Below are 16,793 nucleotides of genomic sequence, written 5' to 3'. Positions count from 1 at the left end.
GCCGAGGATTTTGAAAATTTCTCTAGTGACTACCGTTTACTTTTATAATGAGAATAATAATTAAAAAAAAAACAGTATAAAAGGAAACAGCAAAAGTAATTTGCTTGTTTATTTCTCTGCCCTCTCAAGGCTCCCCTCTTTGGGTTCCTCATCTGGTATGCTTCCCTCAGCCCCTTGGGAGCCCCCCTTCTCCCTGGCCCTGCAGGCACAGGCTGGAGGTGGGGCTGGGCCGCAGGGAGAGGAAGGAAGTGGGCCCAGCCGGGAGTCCTGGAGCCAAAAGCTCTGATTCACAATGGCACCGACAGTGATGTCACCGGGGACACTTTTCCATCCTCTCTGCACCCACTTGAGAGGACAGCCAGGGTGGAGGAGACACTCGCCGTTTTTGGCTTCAGAGAGAATGTCTCTCCTCCTTCACAGGCGGGAGGGTCCTGGCTGGGCTCTGCTGAGCCAGAGAGTGAGTAGGCTGGACCTTTCCACTGTCCAAGCTCCCAAAATAGCGTCCTTTCTGGGAATCTGCTTCTCTGGCCCCTCTGAGCCCTTGATCAGAGCCTCAGTCTGAATCACAAGGAGGACAAGGCCCACCCTTGGGGTCTTCTGTTAAGGCCATTTGGAAAGAAAGGGACAAGACGGCAGACCCGCTGGGCCCCTTTCAGGAGTCCCCACCTGGGAAGGCCAGGATGAAAATAGAACAGAGGCGGGAGGGGGCCTTGGTGAGCTGAGCGGGGACCCACCGTGGTTATTAAGGAGCAGATTACTAGCTCCAGTTATGAGCGCACTCGAACAGCACACTTCCTCCTGATTCAGATCAGAAGTGGCTGCGGTTCCATCACAGAGAGAAGGAAAGGGTGACAGAAATAAGAGATGGGTCTCAAATCTGAGGACCCCAGTTGTGGTGGCAAGAGGAGAGGACGCTCCCATGTCTACCCCATGCCCACTCCCTCAGCCTGCTGGGAGCTTTTCTCGGACGTCTTTGTCTCCATTGGCAGAACCTGCCCACATGGGGGACGAGTGGGCCCCCCAGGAGGTCGAATGCCAGGGCACCCAGGAAGCGTGCTGTCCCACCCTGGCAGGCTGTCCACCTGAGGGCTCTGCTCTCTGACTCCCGTGAGTCCCGGGACCCCGGGACAGAGTGGGCGGGGACCACGTCCTTGCCCCAGTTCAAGAATGACATCGCCTCACCTCCAGGAAACAGAAGACAAGATCCTAGAGCACGTATTACCCCACCCCCTTGTTCGTATTTCCTGTCCCTTTACTATGCGTTTTCGCTTCACAATGATGGGGTTTAATAATGGATATGCAGCGTAGGGTAGAGGGGGACTGAATTATTCACCCCGACCTCTCTTGGGGCCTCCGGTGCTTTATCCTCCATCTTCCCTGGGTGCCCAGATCTTAGAGAGCCTTCCCGAAACTGGAACAGGCCCACCTCCTTGGTGAAGACCAGAGAGTTAGCTCGAGCGAGGATCATGGGGCCCTAGTCCCATTCCCACTCTTAGGGGTCAAGTAACCTGATAACCGTGCCATGTAGCAAAGGGACCTCCGGAGCAAGAGTGTTCAAATACGGTTGACCACCTGGGAGCATCTTAAATACAGGCCCCACTCCCGGTCTGCGGATCTACATTATTACTGAGCGTCCCAGGGCAGGAGGACAAGTGTGCTCCCCAAGCAGGAGGTTCTAGGACCACAGTGAGAAATACTCAGCAAGGAGCATGCCTCCTACGTCAGGCTGCCTCTCAGGATTGTGCTCCCTCACTTGGTGTCCCGCCCCAGGGCAGTCTTTCGATTCAGCTGTGTTCATGGCTCCCACCCTGCCCTCAGGCCACGGGACTCAGGGACCCAGGGGTTGAACTTCCGGTTCATGGGGGTTCTACTCAATGGGTCCCCCATGCTATTTAAATTCTTTCTTTCCAACAGCAATAATGAATCCTGCTCCGCCCGCTTTGCTGGGTTGTTTTAATTAAAAGAGGTCAGGGACACGAAAGCACTCTGACACCTGTAAGATTGGCGACCTAAGGGCGTGTTCTCATTGTCCGCTGGGCAGTGAGTCACTGGCTGCTTTGTGACATCACCTCCGAGTTGTCCAGCGCTCTTATTAAAATCGCACCGATCCACTTAACTGTTGCCGGGCTCGCCTCCTTTCTCTCCTGTGGGCCTGCATCCTGCCCAGCGCCCCAGAATCCACGCATCCTTTCAGGGCTCCATGTGCGGCCATGCAGGAGCTGGGGGGCTGGCTGCATCTGCAGGCAGCTTCCTTCTGCAGAGGCCAGAGCTGTTTTGGGGGGGTTCTTTTTTTTTTTTTTTTAAGATTTTATTTATTTGAGAGAGAGAGAGGGAGAGAGAGCATGCGTTGGGGGCAGGGGCAGAAGGAGAGTGAGAAGCAGACTCCCCGCAGAGCAGGGAGCCCGACATGGGCTTGATCCCAGGACTCTGGGATCATGACCTGAGCTGAAGTCAGACGCTTACCTGACTGAGCCACCCAGGTGGCCCTGTTTTGGGGGTTTCTGTTAGTGCACAGAGACAGGGTTTCTTTCTGGGTGAAGCAAAGCTGGCCTAGGTCACTGGGAACCCTGTCTGTGGCTTGATTAATGCTAGCGGAGTGGCATTGCTAAGGCATGTTCATTGAGTCCCTTGGTAGTTAAGTCACCCTCTTGGGGCAGATGGGCTTCACATGGAGTGAAAAGCTCGTGGACCACCTGTCAGTCCCTCTGTTAATCTACAGCTGGGGTAATACACCGCCTCCAGACATTACCTCCCATGATTCCATGCTTGACAGGCTTCAGCTGGGCGGCCCTTCATCCAGCCGAGTTTCTCCCGTGGCGGCACTCAGCTGGGAGCTTGGAGAGGCCGCAACGTTCTAGAGGCTTCTCATGCTCCAAAGTTCCTCCCCGCCCCCCTCCCCGCCGTGGCCTCAAACATTCAGTAACCCAGCTTCTTCAGGACACAGCCTTGGCTTCCTAGAAGACAAGCCCCAGGGGGTACGTGCCTATCCAGCCTCTGCTAGCTCTTTGCTTGCTAATGTCCGCTTGGCTCCCGCTAGTCGCCTGACCAAGCCAGCGTGGACGTGGGCCGGGATTAAGCAAGGGCTGGAGAACCAGGAGGCATGTTTCGTTGGGGCCGCTGATGTGTTAATTCACAGAAGCCTCATTTTCCTTTCTTTCTTAGGAGGTCACCCAAACGCTTCCTAGAACAGGTCAGTGGCCATGCCTGGACATCGTGCACCCTTGCTCTCTGTGCACTGCCCCCCCGTGCTGCAGGTGCTGCCAGGTCCCGGGCTGGGAGGCCTGTAGGGTGACGGTCCTCCTTTCCGTGCTGTGGGAGCTTGCTGCCCCTGGTGCTGGAGGAGACGCTGAGGCGTGGCAGGTAAGCAGGCGCTCTCTTCTTTTTTTCTCCGCAGCCACGCGGCGTCCCACAAATGCTGCCTCTTTCACGTCGGTTCTGGCCTCTTCCTTCTGCGGGTGGCCTCAGAGGGCCCCGGCGAGTCCCTGCATGGCCACAGCTGGGGTCGCCCTCCTCATCTGCTGGGGTTGCCCCCAGGTCTCTGCGGCCAGGTGGACCTGTGCAGCAGCGTGCGTGGCTCAGCCTCCTCTTGCCAGAGGGCTGGGGGCTTGGGCCCGGGTCCCGTTCTCACCCTCAGGTCCCTCTCCTCCTCTCTGACCATGTGGTGGGCGCCAGGGGTGACCAGCAGCGCTCTTGGACTTGGCACACCTTGGGTCTCTTCACTGTTCCGCAGGCCCCTGCCCTGTGACCCTGTGTGTGACGCACACCTGGGCTATGTGTGGAGGGACAGTCCCCGTGATTTCCACTCCCACACCTGTGCTCTTGCCTCAGACCGTTGGCTCCGTCTTCCAGAAGAGCTCCCTATGCCTCACCTCAGGCTGAATCTTTCATGGCCTGCGTCTGTAGGGGGAGGACAGACCGGGAGGTCTTTGAGAATCAGGAACGTGAGATTGCTCCCCTCTGGGGGAAGCCCTGAAAATCTGTCTATAGTGACTAGAATCCTGATCTATACCGACCTGTCTCTGCAGCCTCAGTTGGCTGGAAAGCAGTTGCTGCGAGCTGGTGCTTGGGGACATGAAGGTTCAGGAATCCCACGTCCCAGCAAGCAAGGCTGTGTATCTTCAGAGGGGAAACGTCATGAGAAGCGGCCGGGCCCCAGCCCCCATGGCCTTTGCTGAAGCGCAGAATACATTCTGTTCACGCTGTTGGTGACAGACAGCGATGATGCTCTGAGCGTCTTTATGGAAAGATGTGTCTGAGAAAACAGCTCGGCGCTCAGAAATGGTCACCTTCAGCAGGGCTCAACGGCCGTGGGGGCTTCTAATCTAGTTCTGCTGATTGGGAAAGCACCAGAGGGTCTGTTTTGCTGGGTTGTCTCTCCTGTGATTGATTGGAGCTGAGCATGGAACCCCGCGGCTCTGTTCTGTGCTGTTACTGGAATGATTGGAAGAGTCATCTCCCCTCTGTCTGACACCTGAGCCCAAGCTCAGGTCCACTTCCCCTGGCCCCACCAGCCTGAAAATCCTCCGAGTCAGCAGTCTAGCTGCTGGGGTTCATGCGACTCCCCATGCTCTGTGCTCCTGGAAGGCAGAAGCAGCCTCTCATGGCCAATATTGAGTTGCATTTATGCAACTCGAATAGTCTCCTTCACTGCATGTACCTACAAAATAAGGCTCTTTATTTTCTATTTGGAGTGGGAGCCTCACCCACAGAAACTGGTCATCCTCAACTCTATTTCTAGAGTCTCTGAGTAGTGACCCCCACCCTGAACAAGAACCATACGTCTGGTTACCAGCTGGCGGCCTCGTCCCTCCTCTCTACCTCCCCACTACTTGCTGCCTGCACAGCTGTTGACAGGTGCCTCGGTGGGGCCACTGTCCCTCCCAGAGGTGCCCAGGGTGCCAGTTCTGGATCCTTCAGAGCTGGAGCCTGGGCAGAGCAGGGAGCTCGTGTCACCTGGGCCCCCGGTAGCCCTCCTGTCCAGTGTCTTGTAGATTTGCTCTCGACCAGCTTCACCAGCTCGAGGACGTGAGCTATTGTCAGAACTTCCCTGAGTCTCGGGAGGAGTAGAACCCGCAGTTTTTGGCCCTGCGCCTCTAACCACAGAAAGAGCAAACAGCCCCAGGGGAAGGGTGGGGCAAAGAAGTCCTGGCGTCATTTCTGTGTCCTCCCGGAATGTGAAGGATGTCTAGAAAGCCAGTGCAGACCAGCTTCGTCAACAGCCGGGTTTATTTGCCTGTGTTAAGCTGAGAAGGCTCCTGGAACAGTTCCCGGCTGTAAGGAAGAGCTGTAGGAAGACGGGCACAGCGGTGACACTCTGCACTGCTCCCTCCTCTTCTCTTCCCCCACCTCTCCTCACTTCCTTTTGCCCCTCTCCTCCTCTCCCCTCCCTCCTGGCTTTACTTCTCCCCTCTCCTGTCTTCCTCACCTCTGTCTGGCTTCCTTCCTGGACAGTCCCTGTCTGTAAGGCAAGGAGGGGTCTCTTGGTGTCTCGGATTCACACTGTCCTGTTCAGCGACCCCAGTAGGAAAAAGGACTTCTCTTTCCCAGTGTCCACAGGTATATACATTTCAAGGCAGAATGTGATTGCCCTGCTTGGGGCCATGTTGGTTTCTGGGGCTCTGGGTACTCTGGTCGGTGAAGTTGGGCTCAGGGGCCAGCCTGTGCCTGGGAGCTGGTGGTGAGATGTGTTTCCAGCCACCGGGTGGCTCACGACCAGTACAAAGCCTGTGTGTCCCATGACCTCCCCTCTGCTTTATGTGTGCGTATACAGAGCTGGGGTTGGGGTGAAGGTGGCAAAGTTGGAAGTGTTGTCTACTCTGCCAGGGTCTGTATCTCACTCAGATGCCCGAAAGTGTCGTGATAAACTTTTGTTTGGATCTAAGTTGCCTTTTTCTGCCTTGTAGCTACTGGGGCAGGTGGCCATGGGCCTGGGTGTGTGTGGGGTCAGCACCACAGGACCCATGGGCCTCTTTGGTCCATCGGCACAGCTGACACTGTGTCCCTGTCCAGACACAGCACGCTCTCCTGGACCCAGTTATTTCTGACTCAGTCGGAGGACGTGGAATCCACACTTTTTAACCGTATCATCCTGAGAGTGCACTTGGCCCTTGCCTGGGCTGGGGGAGCCGTTCCTTCCTCCTCCTCCTGCTTCCCGGGGTGTGGATGGGGGGCAGCTGGGCTGTGCGAGGACACGGCCTTCCAGTTGTGGTCCTCATGTCTCTGGGCATGGGCTGCTTTTCCTCCACAGGCCGGACCCTGCTGCCTTGAGCTTCGTTTCTCAGGACCTGGCCTCCTTTCCTGTCCCGCCCCAGTCACAGGGAAGCGTTTGCGGGTAGGGGAGAGCCCTGTGCTCCTCAGACACCATTTCTTTCCAGCTCTGTGATTCTTCCCTCAGTCCTTTCCTTTCCTTAAAGACACGGGGCTCAGGAAATCCCAGCCCGGACACCTTAATTCTTTTCCTGTGCCTGTGTCCTTCCTTCCCTGAAGCAAAGCGTGGGTAAGCCTTCCTCCAGGAAGAGCCGGCTCAGGCGGCCTCTGCCCCTGAGCGCTGGGAGGAGGCTGGGTCAGGCTGGGCCCCTGCCACGTCCGCAGGCTGCGGGCAAACGTGCATGCCCTGTGTCTCTCCTGGGGGCCCTTCCCTCTAGCATACTCAGTCTCCGAGGGGTGAGGCAAAGACATGGGATAAACATAGAATGGGGGCGTTGCCTCCCTGCCTCAGATGATCCAACTCCTAATTCCTGTCAGCCTCTGGGAGCCTCAAGTGCACACTTTACATAAGCCTTAATGAACCCTTTGAGGAGTGACGGCCCGAGGCTGCTTATTTTTAACCAGACTCCGGGTGCTTGGAGCAGGGCAAGGTGTCTGGGCCTTCTGGGGGCAAGCGGACCTGAAGATGTCTCCCACGACCTGCCCCTCTTGGAGGTGGCCTCGCATGAGGGACTGTCCCCTAGGCCAGGGTTTGGGGTCGATGGTCGGTCCCTGTGTTGTCTTCTGGCATCTGTGGGAGGGCGGGAGACACTCTGTGACTGCTGGGCACGGGAGGCCGGCCAAGCCTTCTCAAGAGTGTGAGCGCATGTCCTTTAGGAAGAGCTGCAGGGCCTAATTGGGGGTTTTTGCCCAGGAAGTGTCACTAGGATTTGTCGAGTCCTCTTAGGAGCCATCAGAAGGTGACACGTCACGGGAGAGGTGGCTGCTGAACCGCTGGTTTCCCCAGCCGTGGCTGGGCCCCCCTTGCCCTAGTCCCTCAGTGGCCCCGGCCCCGTTGGAAGCAGCTCCATGGGGACAGAGGGAGCTGGAGCGGAGGCTCCTTCCACGCCGTGGCCAGGAGGGAAATGTGTGTTTCCTGCAGACTCGCCAGATTTTCAGAGCCCAGGGGTGCCCTCTGAAGGAATTCTAGAAAGCTAGGGCCCAGCCATGTTCACTCAGTGGCTACTCTCTGGCCCCGTGCAGTGCAGCGTGGGAATAAAACAGACCCAGACCCCCTCATGGAGCTTCCCGCCTGCAAGCAGTGAAGACAGATGTTACAGGCACACAGGAACATTACAGACCGACATACGGATGGCTGTGCAGCCTGCTCCAAGGGGACGGATAGGGTGCTTGGGGAAGCGGGCAAGCCTGGGGGTCTGGGGACTTTTGGGGAGGGTCTGGGCTCTTTCTCCTCCCCTGTCTGTGAGCCCCTCTCAGATGCCACTCTTCACTCTCCTGCTTTGTTTCTCCAAGAGTCGCTTCTCTCACCTGGTTAATTCAATAGGAGCCATGGAGATGGGGGTGAGGGCGGGAGGGAGGCTGTCAGTGCCTGGAAAATCACTAGGCTCTTGCCTCAGCTCCAGCTGATAGTTCTGCCAGCCTTCAGTTCCAAGGCCTTTGTAACGGCTTCCCATGAAAGAGGGGTCCCTCTCTGCCCCGCTTCTCTCTGGCAGCCATGAGTCCATTCCTGGACTGCCCTTACCTCCCAGGCGCGGCATCCAAAGCCTAATGGATGGTGCCAGGTTTCCTTTTTAGTTTTTAATTACTTAGTGGGGCTGGTTTTCCTTTATCTCCCCAGAGGGAAAATTTGAGGCTTAGGTTTGAAAGGAAAAGGGCACCCCAGGATTTGAAAATGGGGTTGCCACCTGCCTCTGGCTGAAGGCAGATAGAGAAATTGAATAATGCATTTTCCAAGTGTTTATTAGCATTCTGATGAAGATAAGTGAGGGATCTGAAAGGAAATCTTCCAGAAGTGCTGGTAATTTGTCCCCTGGATAAATCAATTTCTCTTCCTACAAAGCACATCAGTTTTCTTATTCAGAGTCCAGCCTTAAAAAGGAGCCCCCCCCCATTCCTATGTGTGTCATCCTCAGCACTTGGGATTCGGTGGTAAATATCTGCTGGATGAATTCTGTCATCCTCTGCAGGCTTTGGGGGGCCATGGATGAGTATTTGGGATAAGCCGGAACAACGTGCCATCACCAAGACAAGCACACAATCTGATGGGCGCTTGAGGATTTATAGATTTTTTTTGAAATGCATCTACGGCCCCTCACAGGGACCCAGGTGAAAACTCCCAGTCTGAGCATACAGTATGCCCTGCCACCCGTCGGGCAGCTCGGTTTCCCTCTTGTTGGAGCTCTGGACGGTGGTGCCAGGACTGCCCAGGTGCGAAGCCACCTTTCTTGGCTGCCAGGGACCCAACAAATGTGGGCTCCCCCACCCCCCCGGAAATTGGGAAGATTTGGCAAAGCTGGGCCTGTGTTCTTTACAGCAACAGTTGGCTGGGCCAAGTGTCTGGGGGCCACTTTGGTAGGGCTCAGCTGCCCTGTGTGTCATGGCTCTGCCCCCACCTCCGTGCTGGCACCAAATTCCAGATTTGCTTTTTACCCCATCGTATCTGCTCTTTTCTTAGAGCAGTGTTAAGTAAAGAATGTTGGATCTCGGAAGATGCACTGTGTCTTGTGAAACACAAGCCCCCTCATACATATATACGTACAAGACAGAGCCACACACATAGACACACAGGTACACAGACACACACGCATGCACGCATGCACACACAGACACACACATATATTTTGCCCTCCCAGGGTGTCTGCAGGGCATCTGAGTTTGTGACCCCGAGCCTCTTTCTCTTCGCAGGGTTGCCGTGAGGGTTCAGTGGATGGATGCAGGCAGAGCTCTCAGCACCGCGCCTGGTACCCAGCAAGTGCTCGCTCACTACGTCCCACTAGTGTTACCAGTAAGTTCCCTTGGGGCCAGGGGCCTGGGCATCCTCTCCAGCCTGCTCTGAATGGGTCTTGTTTGGGACTGGGGCTCCCTCTGGTGGCCGCTCTCCCCACTCACTCGCAGGTTGCTCCTTGAAAAAGATGTGGGTGTGGGGGGGGTTCACCGTCACCCCTTCCCCTCCCACACGGGGAGAGAGGGCGAGAGGTGGGTGGGAAGAGATGTTTTGCTTCCCTCACCTTTTTCCGGACCCCCTTCCTGACCTCAGTGAAGTTGGGCGCAGTAGGTCTGCGGATTGGAGGAGGGCTGGAAGGTAAGGGTCCTGGCTACAGGATCTCAAGAGAGGGGAGTTGGTACCTTCTTCCCCTCACACCTGCCCCACTCTCCTCCCAGAGAAGTGCCGGGCCCGTGGGCTTCCGAGGCCACCTCCAGACAGGCCACAGGACAGCAGGAGCGCAGCACATCGACAGGCTCCCCAGGCTATTATGAGGTAATTTTATTTCTTTCCATTTTAGGTAAAAATAGTAAATACAAGATAATCATAATAAAGGTAAAAATACATCATTTGGATTTTGTTGTTCTCTAAACAGTGCTACCTACAGTACAATTTTTGATTTAGCATTTTTAAAGTTTTTTTTTTTTTTATAAACAAATAGAACTATTTTGCTATTAGGCTCTCTGTGTTCTCGTCTGGCACTTAAGAATAGATCACAGGTCACCTCCCGGTTCTGCTGGGATGTGGGTAGGTGGTGGGGAGGGAGTGAGAAGGGGCGCATGGGATGAGGTGGTTCGTCTTCCTGGGACACAGAGATGGATGCGGTCCGGATGCGGTGGGAGGGCACGTGTGTGCATCCAAGAGGGCCTCTTCCTCACGTGTGTCACTGTGACTGGACCAACGGTCTCACACATGTTACATCTCCTCCCCTCCTCCTGTGCTGGCCTTTCTTACCCAACAGCCTAGATTCACAACAGTTCTGGGTCAAGGCAGGCCACGATGCTGCCCACGTCAGCTTCTGCTCACATCGGAGCCAGTGGGTCCCCTTAGTGTCCTACAGGAGTGGGCCCAGGACCCTTCCCTGCCAGGCCTGGCGGCTAGGAAATCCATCCTGGCCTGGGAATGCTGGTAGAAGTCACGGATGCCGAGGGGGGCTGCTAAATGTCTTTGCCCTTGTTTACCCTCAGGTGGTCTTTGTTTAAATTCTTTCCAAATTTCTCACTGAGCTGTTGGATCAGGTCTGCCAGCTCCCCAGTAGCTTGAGATTTCTCTTCCAGAAGCTCATAGCGCAGGCTGGAGATATCTTGCTTGATCTCCTTTAGTTCACCTGCAAGGACAGACGAGCTTTTGGTGAGCATGAATGAGCAGGCACAAGGGGCTCACTCCACATAGGTTTGGGGCACACGTCTTTCCAGCACAGTATCAGCGTGCTGGGCCGGCCCACCAAGGGTAGGGGTGCGGGGACGGGAGTTGTGTTTCCACCGAAGTCCCACCCAGCTCCTGCCACTGAGGGGCACATCCGTCCATTGAAAACCCTCCTCCTCCCATTCCTGGTCAAGCTCTTTGTGAAGGGTTTCGGAGGACGGAGGGGTCAGGAGCAGGGTCATGCCTTCCTAGCGCCTATTTTGTACCATGTTAGAGTGTTGGCCCTGGAGCACTAACGCCTGATTTCAAGACTCTGAGCAACACCGTCATTAACTGGAATAGTCATTCTCCTGATGCTCCCTGTTGTGTTCTGTGGTTGTTATCTGCAGAGGAGAAACTCCCAAGAGGGAGGGGGCTGGCTGGGCATGGTGCAGGAGGCAGCCTGATGGGAGCCTCGCGGAGGCCGCAGCCTCCTTCCATAGCAAGGGGCCACTGGGTGGGAACTTGGCCTGGTTTCCACGGTGAACCACGTGGGTCGAAATCCACCTGGGCCAGGGCTGTGCAAATCTTTTAGTGAACTACAAAGAAGACTCACGAATGTTCTTTTCTGAAATTATAGATATTGGACTGGCCTCGTATGGGAGTCCAGTGCCCAGGAGCACGTCATTCCTATCTCTTTTCTCCTTATGTGTTGTGTACAGAAAATGCAGAGATCTTAAAGGTACAGGTTGGCCAGTTTTGACAAACGCATACATCCCCTGTTTCCTTTTCATGGGGTGCTTTCCTGAGCCCCGGTTGCGTGGTAGAATTCCAGTGGCAGGAAACCTGGCAACCCCACCGTCTGTCATCAGCTACATTCCTGTCGACCTGCACGACGCCCTGTTCAAGGTGGCTGGCAGGCCGCCTGATGGTGTCACGTTCCAGACGCAACAGCAGGGGTGGCTGGAGGGCTGCTGTTCAGCCCCTGGACAGTGTCAGCCCAGGACTGAGTCCAGCTGCTGGTGGTCTTCGGGCTGCCTGCTGGAGGCTCCAGGAGGAAGCAGAGGGTCACCAAGCGACCGGGCTTTTGTAGTAGGGCCCCTGTGGCCCGAGTGAGGGGGACACTGAGTGCCTTCATTCGTGGGGAAGGCTGTTTTGAGGTAGCAAATATTTGTCCTGTGTGTCTCATGAAGATTAATGACCTGGTATAAGGTAATTTGCTTTTCACTTAAGAGTAACGGCTTTAAATGGACTGGAAAATCACCGGAGCGGTGAAAATGATGTAGGCTGCAAACCTCAGGGTGCATCAGAATGACCTGGGGCTTTTATCAAAATGCACAGCCCCCAGGCACCACCCCGCAGATGCCCATTCCTTAGGCCTGGGTGCGGTCCGGGATGGGCGTTTTTAACAAGTGGTGGTGGTGGGGGGGAGGTACTTTGAGAAACCCTGCTGGCTGTCAGGTTCTGAGGGCCTGGCAGTGAGACAGGCTGTGCAGGATCTGAAAGAGGTGTGGGGTCTGCTTGAGGCTCTCTGTTGGTGCACCCTCGGGATGAGGAATTCTGGGCCATCCTGCACCCATGGGGACGTGATGGGGAATCGAGGCAGCCGTCGCTGCACTAGGCAGGATTATTACCAACCCCCTGCCCCCAAAGAGATGACCAGGTCCTCAACCCTGGTGTCTGGTCTGAGTACGGTCACTTCACATGGCAACAGGGAACGAGGGTCACAAGTGGAATTAAGGTTGCTCATTGGCCAGCTTGGACTAGGGAGATGATTTTGAATTACCCAGTCTAATTGTGAGTCTTTGCAAGTGGACGAGGAAGGCATCAGAGGGTCAGAGAGACATGAGGATGGAACAGGAAGGAAGGTGGCAGCTGGAGAAGGGTTCGGGGCTCCGGGGGGCTGGTTCCGAGATGAGACAGCTGTAGGCAGCCGGGGGGCGGGGGGTGGCCCCAGCCCACAGCCAGCGAGGGGCAGAGGCCTCCACCCCACAGGCACATGGACCTCCTCCTGCCCACACTTGAGGCAGCAAGGAGAGGACGCAGTTCCGCCGGCACCACCTCGACTTTAGCTGGGTGAGACGGCGCCCCACTGCCGACCTGCAGGAAAAGAGCCCATCACTCACCTTCATTGACTTCATCACTTTCTCTATCCACCTGGGCCTTCAGGACGTATCTTTTTATGAGCCGCTTCATGATTTTCTGAAATGGGAGCACAAGGAAGGGGTCAGACAAACCTGGCCCAGGACAGAAGCAGCCCGCATGGTGTATGTATGCACCGCCGCCCCACCCCGGCAGAGCGGCTAGGAGCATCCCCACGCCCGGTGCCTCTCTTCTCAGGGTGCCTCGCCTGTTGGGGGAACCTGGGCCTGTGTCTGTTTAACCTCTTCCCTAGGATGATCCTGCCCCTGGGACGTGAGAGCAGGACACTCAAAAGGGGGAGGCCAAGCCAGGGAAAGAGAGAGAGAGAGAGAGAGAGAGAGACCGTCATCTAAGATCCACAGGTGCTGTTTGAGGGACCTACGCCTGACTCCACCCTGACCTTTTTTGTGACCTTAGCCAGTCATGTCCTCTTCCCAGGGCTTAGCACACAGTCAGGACCAGGCTGGACAAGTCCACTCTACCTTGGAAAATTCCTACCAGAGGCAGAAACAGATGCAGCCGGGCCTCGGGAGGTTTTGCCAGCATCCCACCTCCCCGAAAGCCCCCGTGCCTGAAGCTGGGCTGCCGGTCGTGCTGGAGGGGAGGGTTTGGCCTGTCCTCGTGTCTATTATGCAGATACAGGTTCTTTAAGCAAATGAGGAGGTAGGAGTAAACACTTCAGAGACTCCAAGAATAGAGCCAAGTGCGAGAAAGACGGCAGGAGGTGAACTTTAGATTTCGCCAGCTAGTCGTTGGAGGGTTCCTGGGAAGCCACAGGATTTAGAAATACTCAGAGAGCGGAGACTTCTGAATCTCCCAAGGGCTGAGCAGATGGCAGAGAGGGAGGGATTCCCTGCTCCTTGCTCATCCCTTCCTGTGACCTGCTCACACCTGGGGACTCAGGGGACAGAGGTAGCATTTTCTAGATGGAAGGGACCTAAATTCCGTCCCCAGCCGTGCTCTGTGTGGTCAGTCAGGTTACTGAGTTCTCTCTGACTACATGGGCTCAGGAAAAGCTTTTTGTAAGCCAAGGGACATGGAGGGCTGCGTGGCAAAGAAGGATTTAGCACATTCTTGTCACCAACTGCGGGTTCCCTCAGTGCCTTTGATGGCTAAGACCTCAGCCCAGTTTCTCCAGGCTTTGTGACTCCAGGCTTCTAAATGAACCCGGCAAAGGCTGTCTGGGGTGAGCCCTGCATCACCTGTAGGCCACTGCTGCCCCCACCCCCAGCCCTCGGGCTGCTGGTCTTTTTGGCTCTGTGCTTCGAGTAGTGATCTTATTTTGGCCGAACAGTGAGTGAGCAGATTACCTCCGTGCTGCCCTCTGTCAGAGAGGCCGGGGTCTTGCCATGTTAGTGGTTCAGCTGCACTGCTAGATTTCTCCTGGACATTCTCCTCGTCCCTGAGACAGGTTACCCAAGTTGTAAGAATATACGCCTTTCCTGGGACTCAGTAATGTTCTTTTCACTTTGAACTGTAAAACCCACACAAAACCAACTTTGTCCCAAGCCAGTTCTCATGGGAAAAAGCACAAACCCCCCAAAACCCAGATACCCAGGTATCTGAAATTCTTCCTGAATATAGAATTCAGAAGTATTCTGCAAATTTTCAGGCTGAGGCAAATCAGGGGCATCTAGTTAAAGTTTGTTGCCATTTTAAGGAAAACCTCAAGAATGAAGAGTTCTTTAGTTTCTGGATTCATCAGTTGAAGAACTTTTCTACGTGTGGGGTAAAAGTATAGGCTGGAGATGGGAAGTGGAGAGTTCTCTTTTCTGCGACGCCGCCGAGTCGAGTGCTTCTACAGGTAATGGCCGTGACCCCCGTCCTCCTGGCTTACGGCATACCCTGTGTTTTAGCACATGACTCAACCTATTATGTTAAAAGATTCCATGGTATGTCTATTATTAATACACAGTGTGTCCCTCAAACTCCGTTTGTTTTGAATAGGTGAGACCCCGCTCACAAGCCCCCTTCAGTGTGGCATGGCCCTCTGGGAGGAGGGGAGGAAGGGTGGAAAAGAAACAAAGAAACACACGTATTGAGTATTTCCAGCCGACTAGGAGTCCTGTTAGACTCCTTGACAGGATGACCTCCCTGAATCCTCCCAGAAACCTGGTGAGCCTGGGGAGGTCGCCTCCATTCATAGATGAGGACACTGAGGCTCATGGAGCGAGGGGACTTCTCCAAGGCCACACAGCCAGGAAGTGACAGATCTGAGATGTAATCAAAATGGAAACCAAAGCTGGGGCTTCTTCCAACCTTCAGGAAAAGTTTGTGTGCAAGGTGCTTTAGGGGATGAGATGCAGGAAACCGGTTCCCATTGGTCAAAGGGGGTTTGGGCTGCTTGTATGTACCTACTTGTCCTTTAAAAACAGTTTTGTATGCAGGAGGAAGCCTCAGCTAGATTTTTGGAGGATGGATGGCTTTGTTCAGTTGTTACCCCTTGGGGTATTTCTATAAAAAAAACTGTTGAGAGAAGAAGGTCACTGGTATGTCATTGTCGTGAGAGCTCATGGTCCATTCTTGAGTGCTGGCATGCCTCATCTGAACTAAGGTTTGCACATCTGTGGCTCCAAGGGCAGAGAAACAAACATTTGTTATTAAGCCCCTCACCACACATCAGGATTATAGAAGCTTAGTAGGGAAGCAGACTCTCATGAGCCCTGCAGACAGGCAGGGACCCGTTACCCTTCCTCCCACCCCCACCTCACTCCCAGGAGTGACAGATGCCTTAAAGGAGAACAGTGTGACCGCCTAGCATCCGCTTAGGGATTCTGTGTCCTGATGGGCACCTGGTTCCCCCTCTAGTGTGTACATGTTAGACAACCTGGGGTATGTAGGAGAAGATGCCAGTCTTGTCCCCAGAAATGCGGAAGTGGTTAGAAACTGCTCAAAGTTCTCTTTAACACAGATGCTAGAGGGGATATCTGTTTTCAGAAAAGATGGACACCAAAAGTCTCCCCTCCTTTACTGTGTTTAGGGTAAAAGAATATTCCTTTGTGATGGGTTTGAGATGTCCCCTTGCTCTTTCATAGAGTTCTTTCACTTCAAGAAGATAATAAACTCCCCAAGTGGATGTGTCCCCCCGTTGGTGTCGATTCCACCGACCTTGCCCTCCTGCCCTTAGCAGGTGCTGGAGGTGAGTATAGCTAGTGACGAACTCAGGCCAAAGAACTAATACTTGGGGGTGTGAGGATGAGACGTGCGAGGGGTCGGAATGGTCATGACAGTGAGGTCCAGGGAAGGAGGAGCCTCACAGTTCGCCCTGCCCACATTCCCAGGGATGTTACTGGTGCGGGCGGGGGGGGGGGGGAATAGAAAGCCTTCTATGGAAGACAAGCATCTCTGTGCATCCAGAGCAGCTCAAGATGTAAACAAAGAGGACATAGATGGGACATTGAAGATGGTCAACAAAGCAGAATCTAGAGGGAAACAGTGTTGCCACCCAGGAAAATAGAAATCGGGGACACTTGGAAGAGACGTGCCACTTGTTAAACTAGGGTTTATCAGACACCAGGAATAGAAGGAATCAGCGTCGGTGAGTTGTCTATTCTGTTTGCTGTGGTCTCTACAGAAAAGGCCACCTAGAGCGTGAAACGGAGGACTCCCCACTGGGTTTGGGGAAGGGATTGCACCCCAAACACCGGGGCTCGTGTGACGGACAGACTGTGCCTGGATTCTCTGGTGCATTTGGGATGCAGCTTGTTTGAATTACCCAAGAAGGAAATGCAGCTCTCAGAGTGGGAGTAGGTGAGTCTGCACACGCCCCAGCAGACAGGCACCCTGGATTTTGGAACAGGTCACAGAGTAGCTTTGATGGGAGGCATCCTTTGACCCCCTCACCAGTATCTTGGTTTTGTTTCATTGTTTACTTTCATTTGAGCCCAGATTGGAAAAAAACAAAAACAAAAAAACCCAACATTCCAAAAGTAAGGGAGCAGTTTTGTGAAAAAGAGCCATCAGACCCCTGGAAGCTGAAGTTGAAGCAAAGCTCAGAGAGCCTCTGGTCTGAGGGAACGGCCTTCCCTTACGACAGAGAACCCCCAGCAGTCGAAGGATTGACAAGCTTAAACACCCCAAGCACTGAGTTTGAAAAATCAAGCAGATCTCCTGAAGA

At 54.6% G+C, this 16,793-nt stretch overlaps 1 protein-coding gene and 1 long non-coding RNA gene across 2 annotated transcripts in view; one reads left to right on the top strand and one right to left on the bottom strand.

Moving 5' to 3' along the window:
• The first annotated feature begins 2,970 nt into the window (after positions 1 to 2,970).
• The window catches only part of LOC148110119 (uncharacterized), a 384,230-nt gene continuing 370,407 nt past the window's right edge, over positions 2,971 to 16,793 (top strand). Inside the window, exons 1-3 of the long non-coding RNA XR_015724562.1 lie at positions 2,971 to 3,360; positions 9,112 to 9,211; positions 9,589 to 9,685. This is a non-coding gene — a long non-coding RNA (uncharacterized LOC148110119). The remainder of the gene's footprint in view (positions 3,361 to 9,111; positions 9,212 to 9,588; positions 9,686 to 16,793) is intronic.
• TRPC7 (transient receptor potential cation channel subfamily C member 7) overlaps positions 10,145 to 16,793 on the bottom strand; it is a 137,615-nt gene continuing 130,966 nt past the window's right edge. Inside the window, exons 10-11 of the mRNA XM_045795027.2 lie at positions 12,661 to 12,736; positions 10,145 to 10,517 (exon numbers count right to left, since the gene is read on the bottom strand). Of these exons, the coding sequence (XP_045650983.2) occupies positions 10,348 to 10,517; positions 12,661 to 12,736 (246 nt within the window). The 3' untranslated portion in view covers positions 10,145 to 10,347. The remainder of the gene's footprint in view (positions 10,518 to 12,660; positions 12,737 to 16,793) is intronic.

Source organism: Ursus americanus, chromosome 5, assembly GCF_024610735.1.
Source record: "Ursus americanus isolate L20-20 chromosome 5, mUrsAme1.1.p, whole genome shotgun sequence".
NCBI classification, from domain to species: domain Eukaryota; kingdom Metazoa; phylum Chordata; class Mammalia; order Carnivora; family Ursidae; genus Ursus; species Ursus americanus.
The sequence above is the reverse complement of the archived record's forward strand: the minus strand, read 5'-3'. Positions and strand labels throughout refer to the sequence as shown.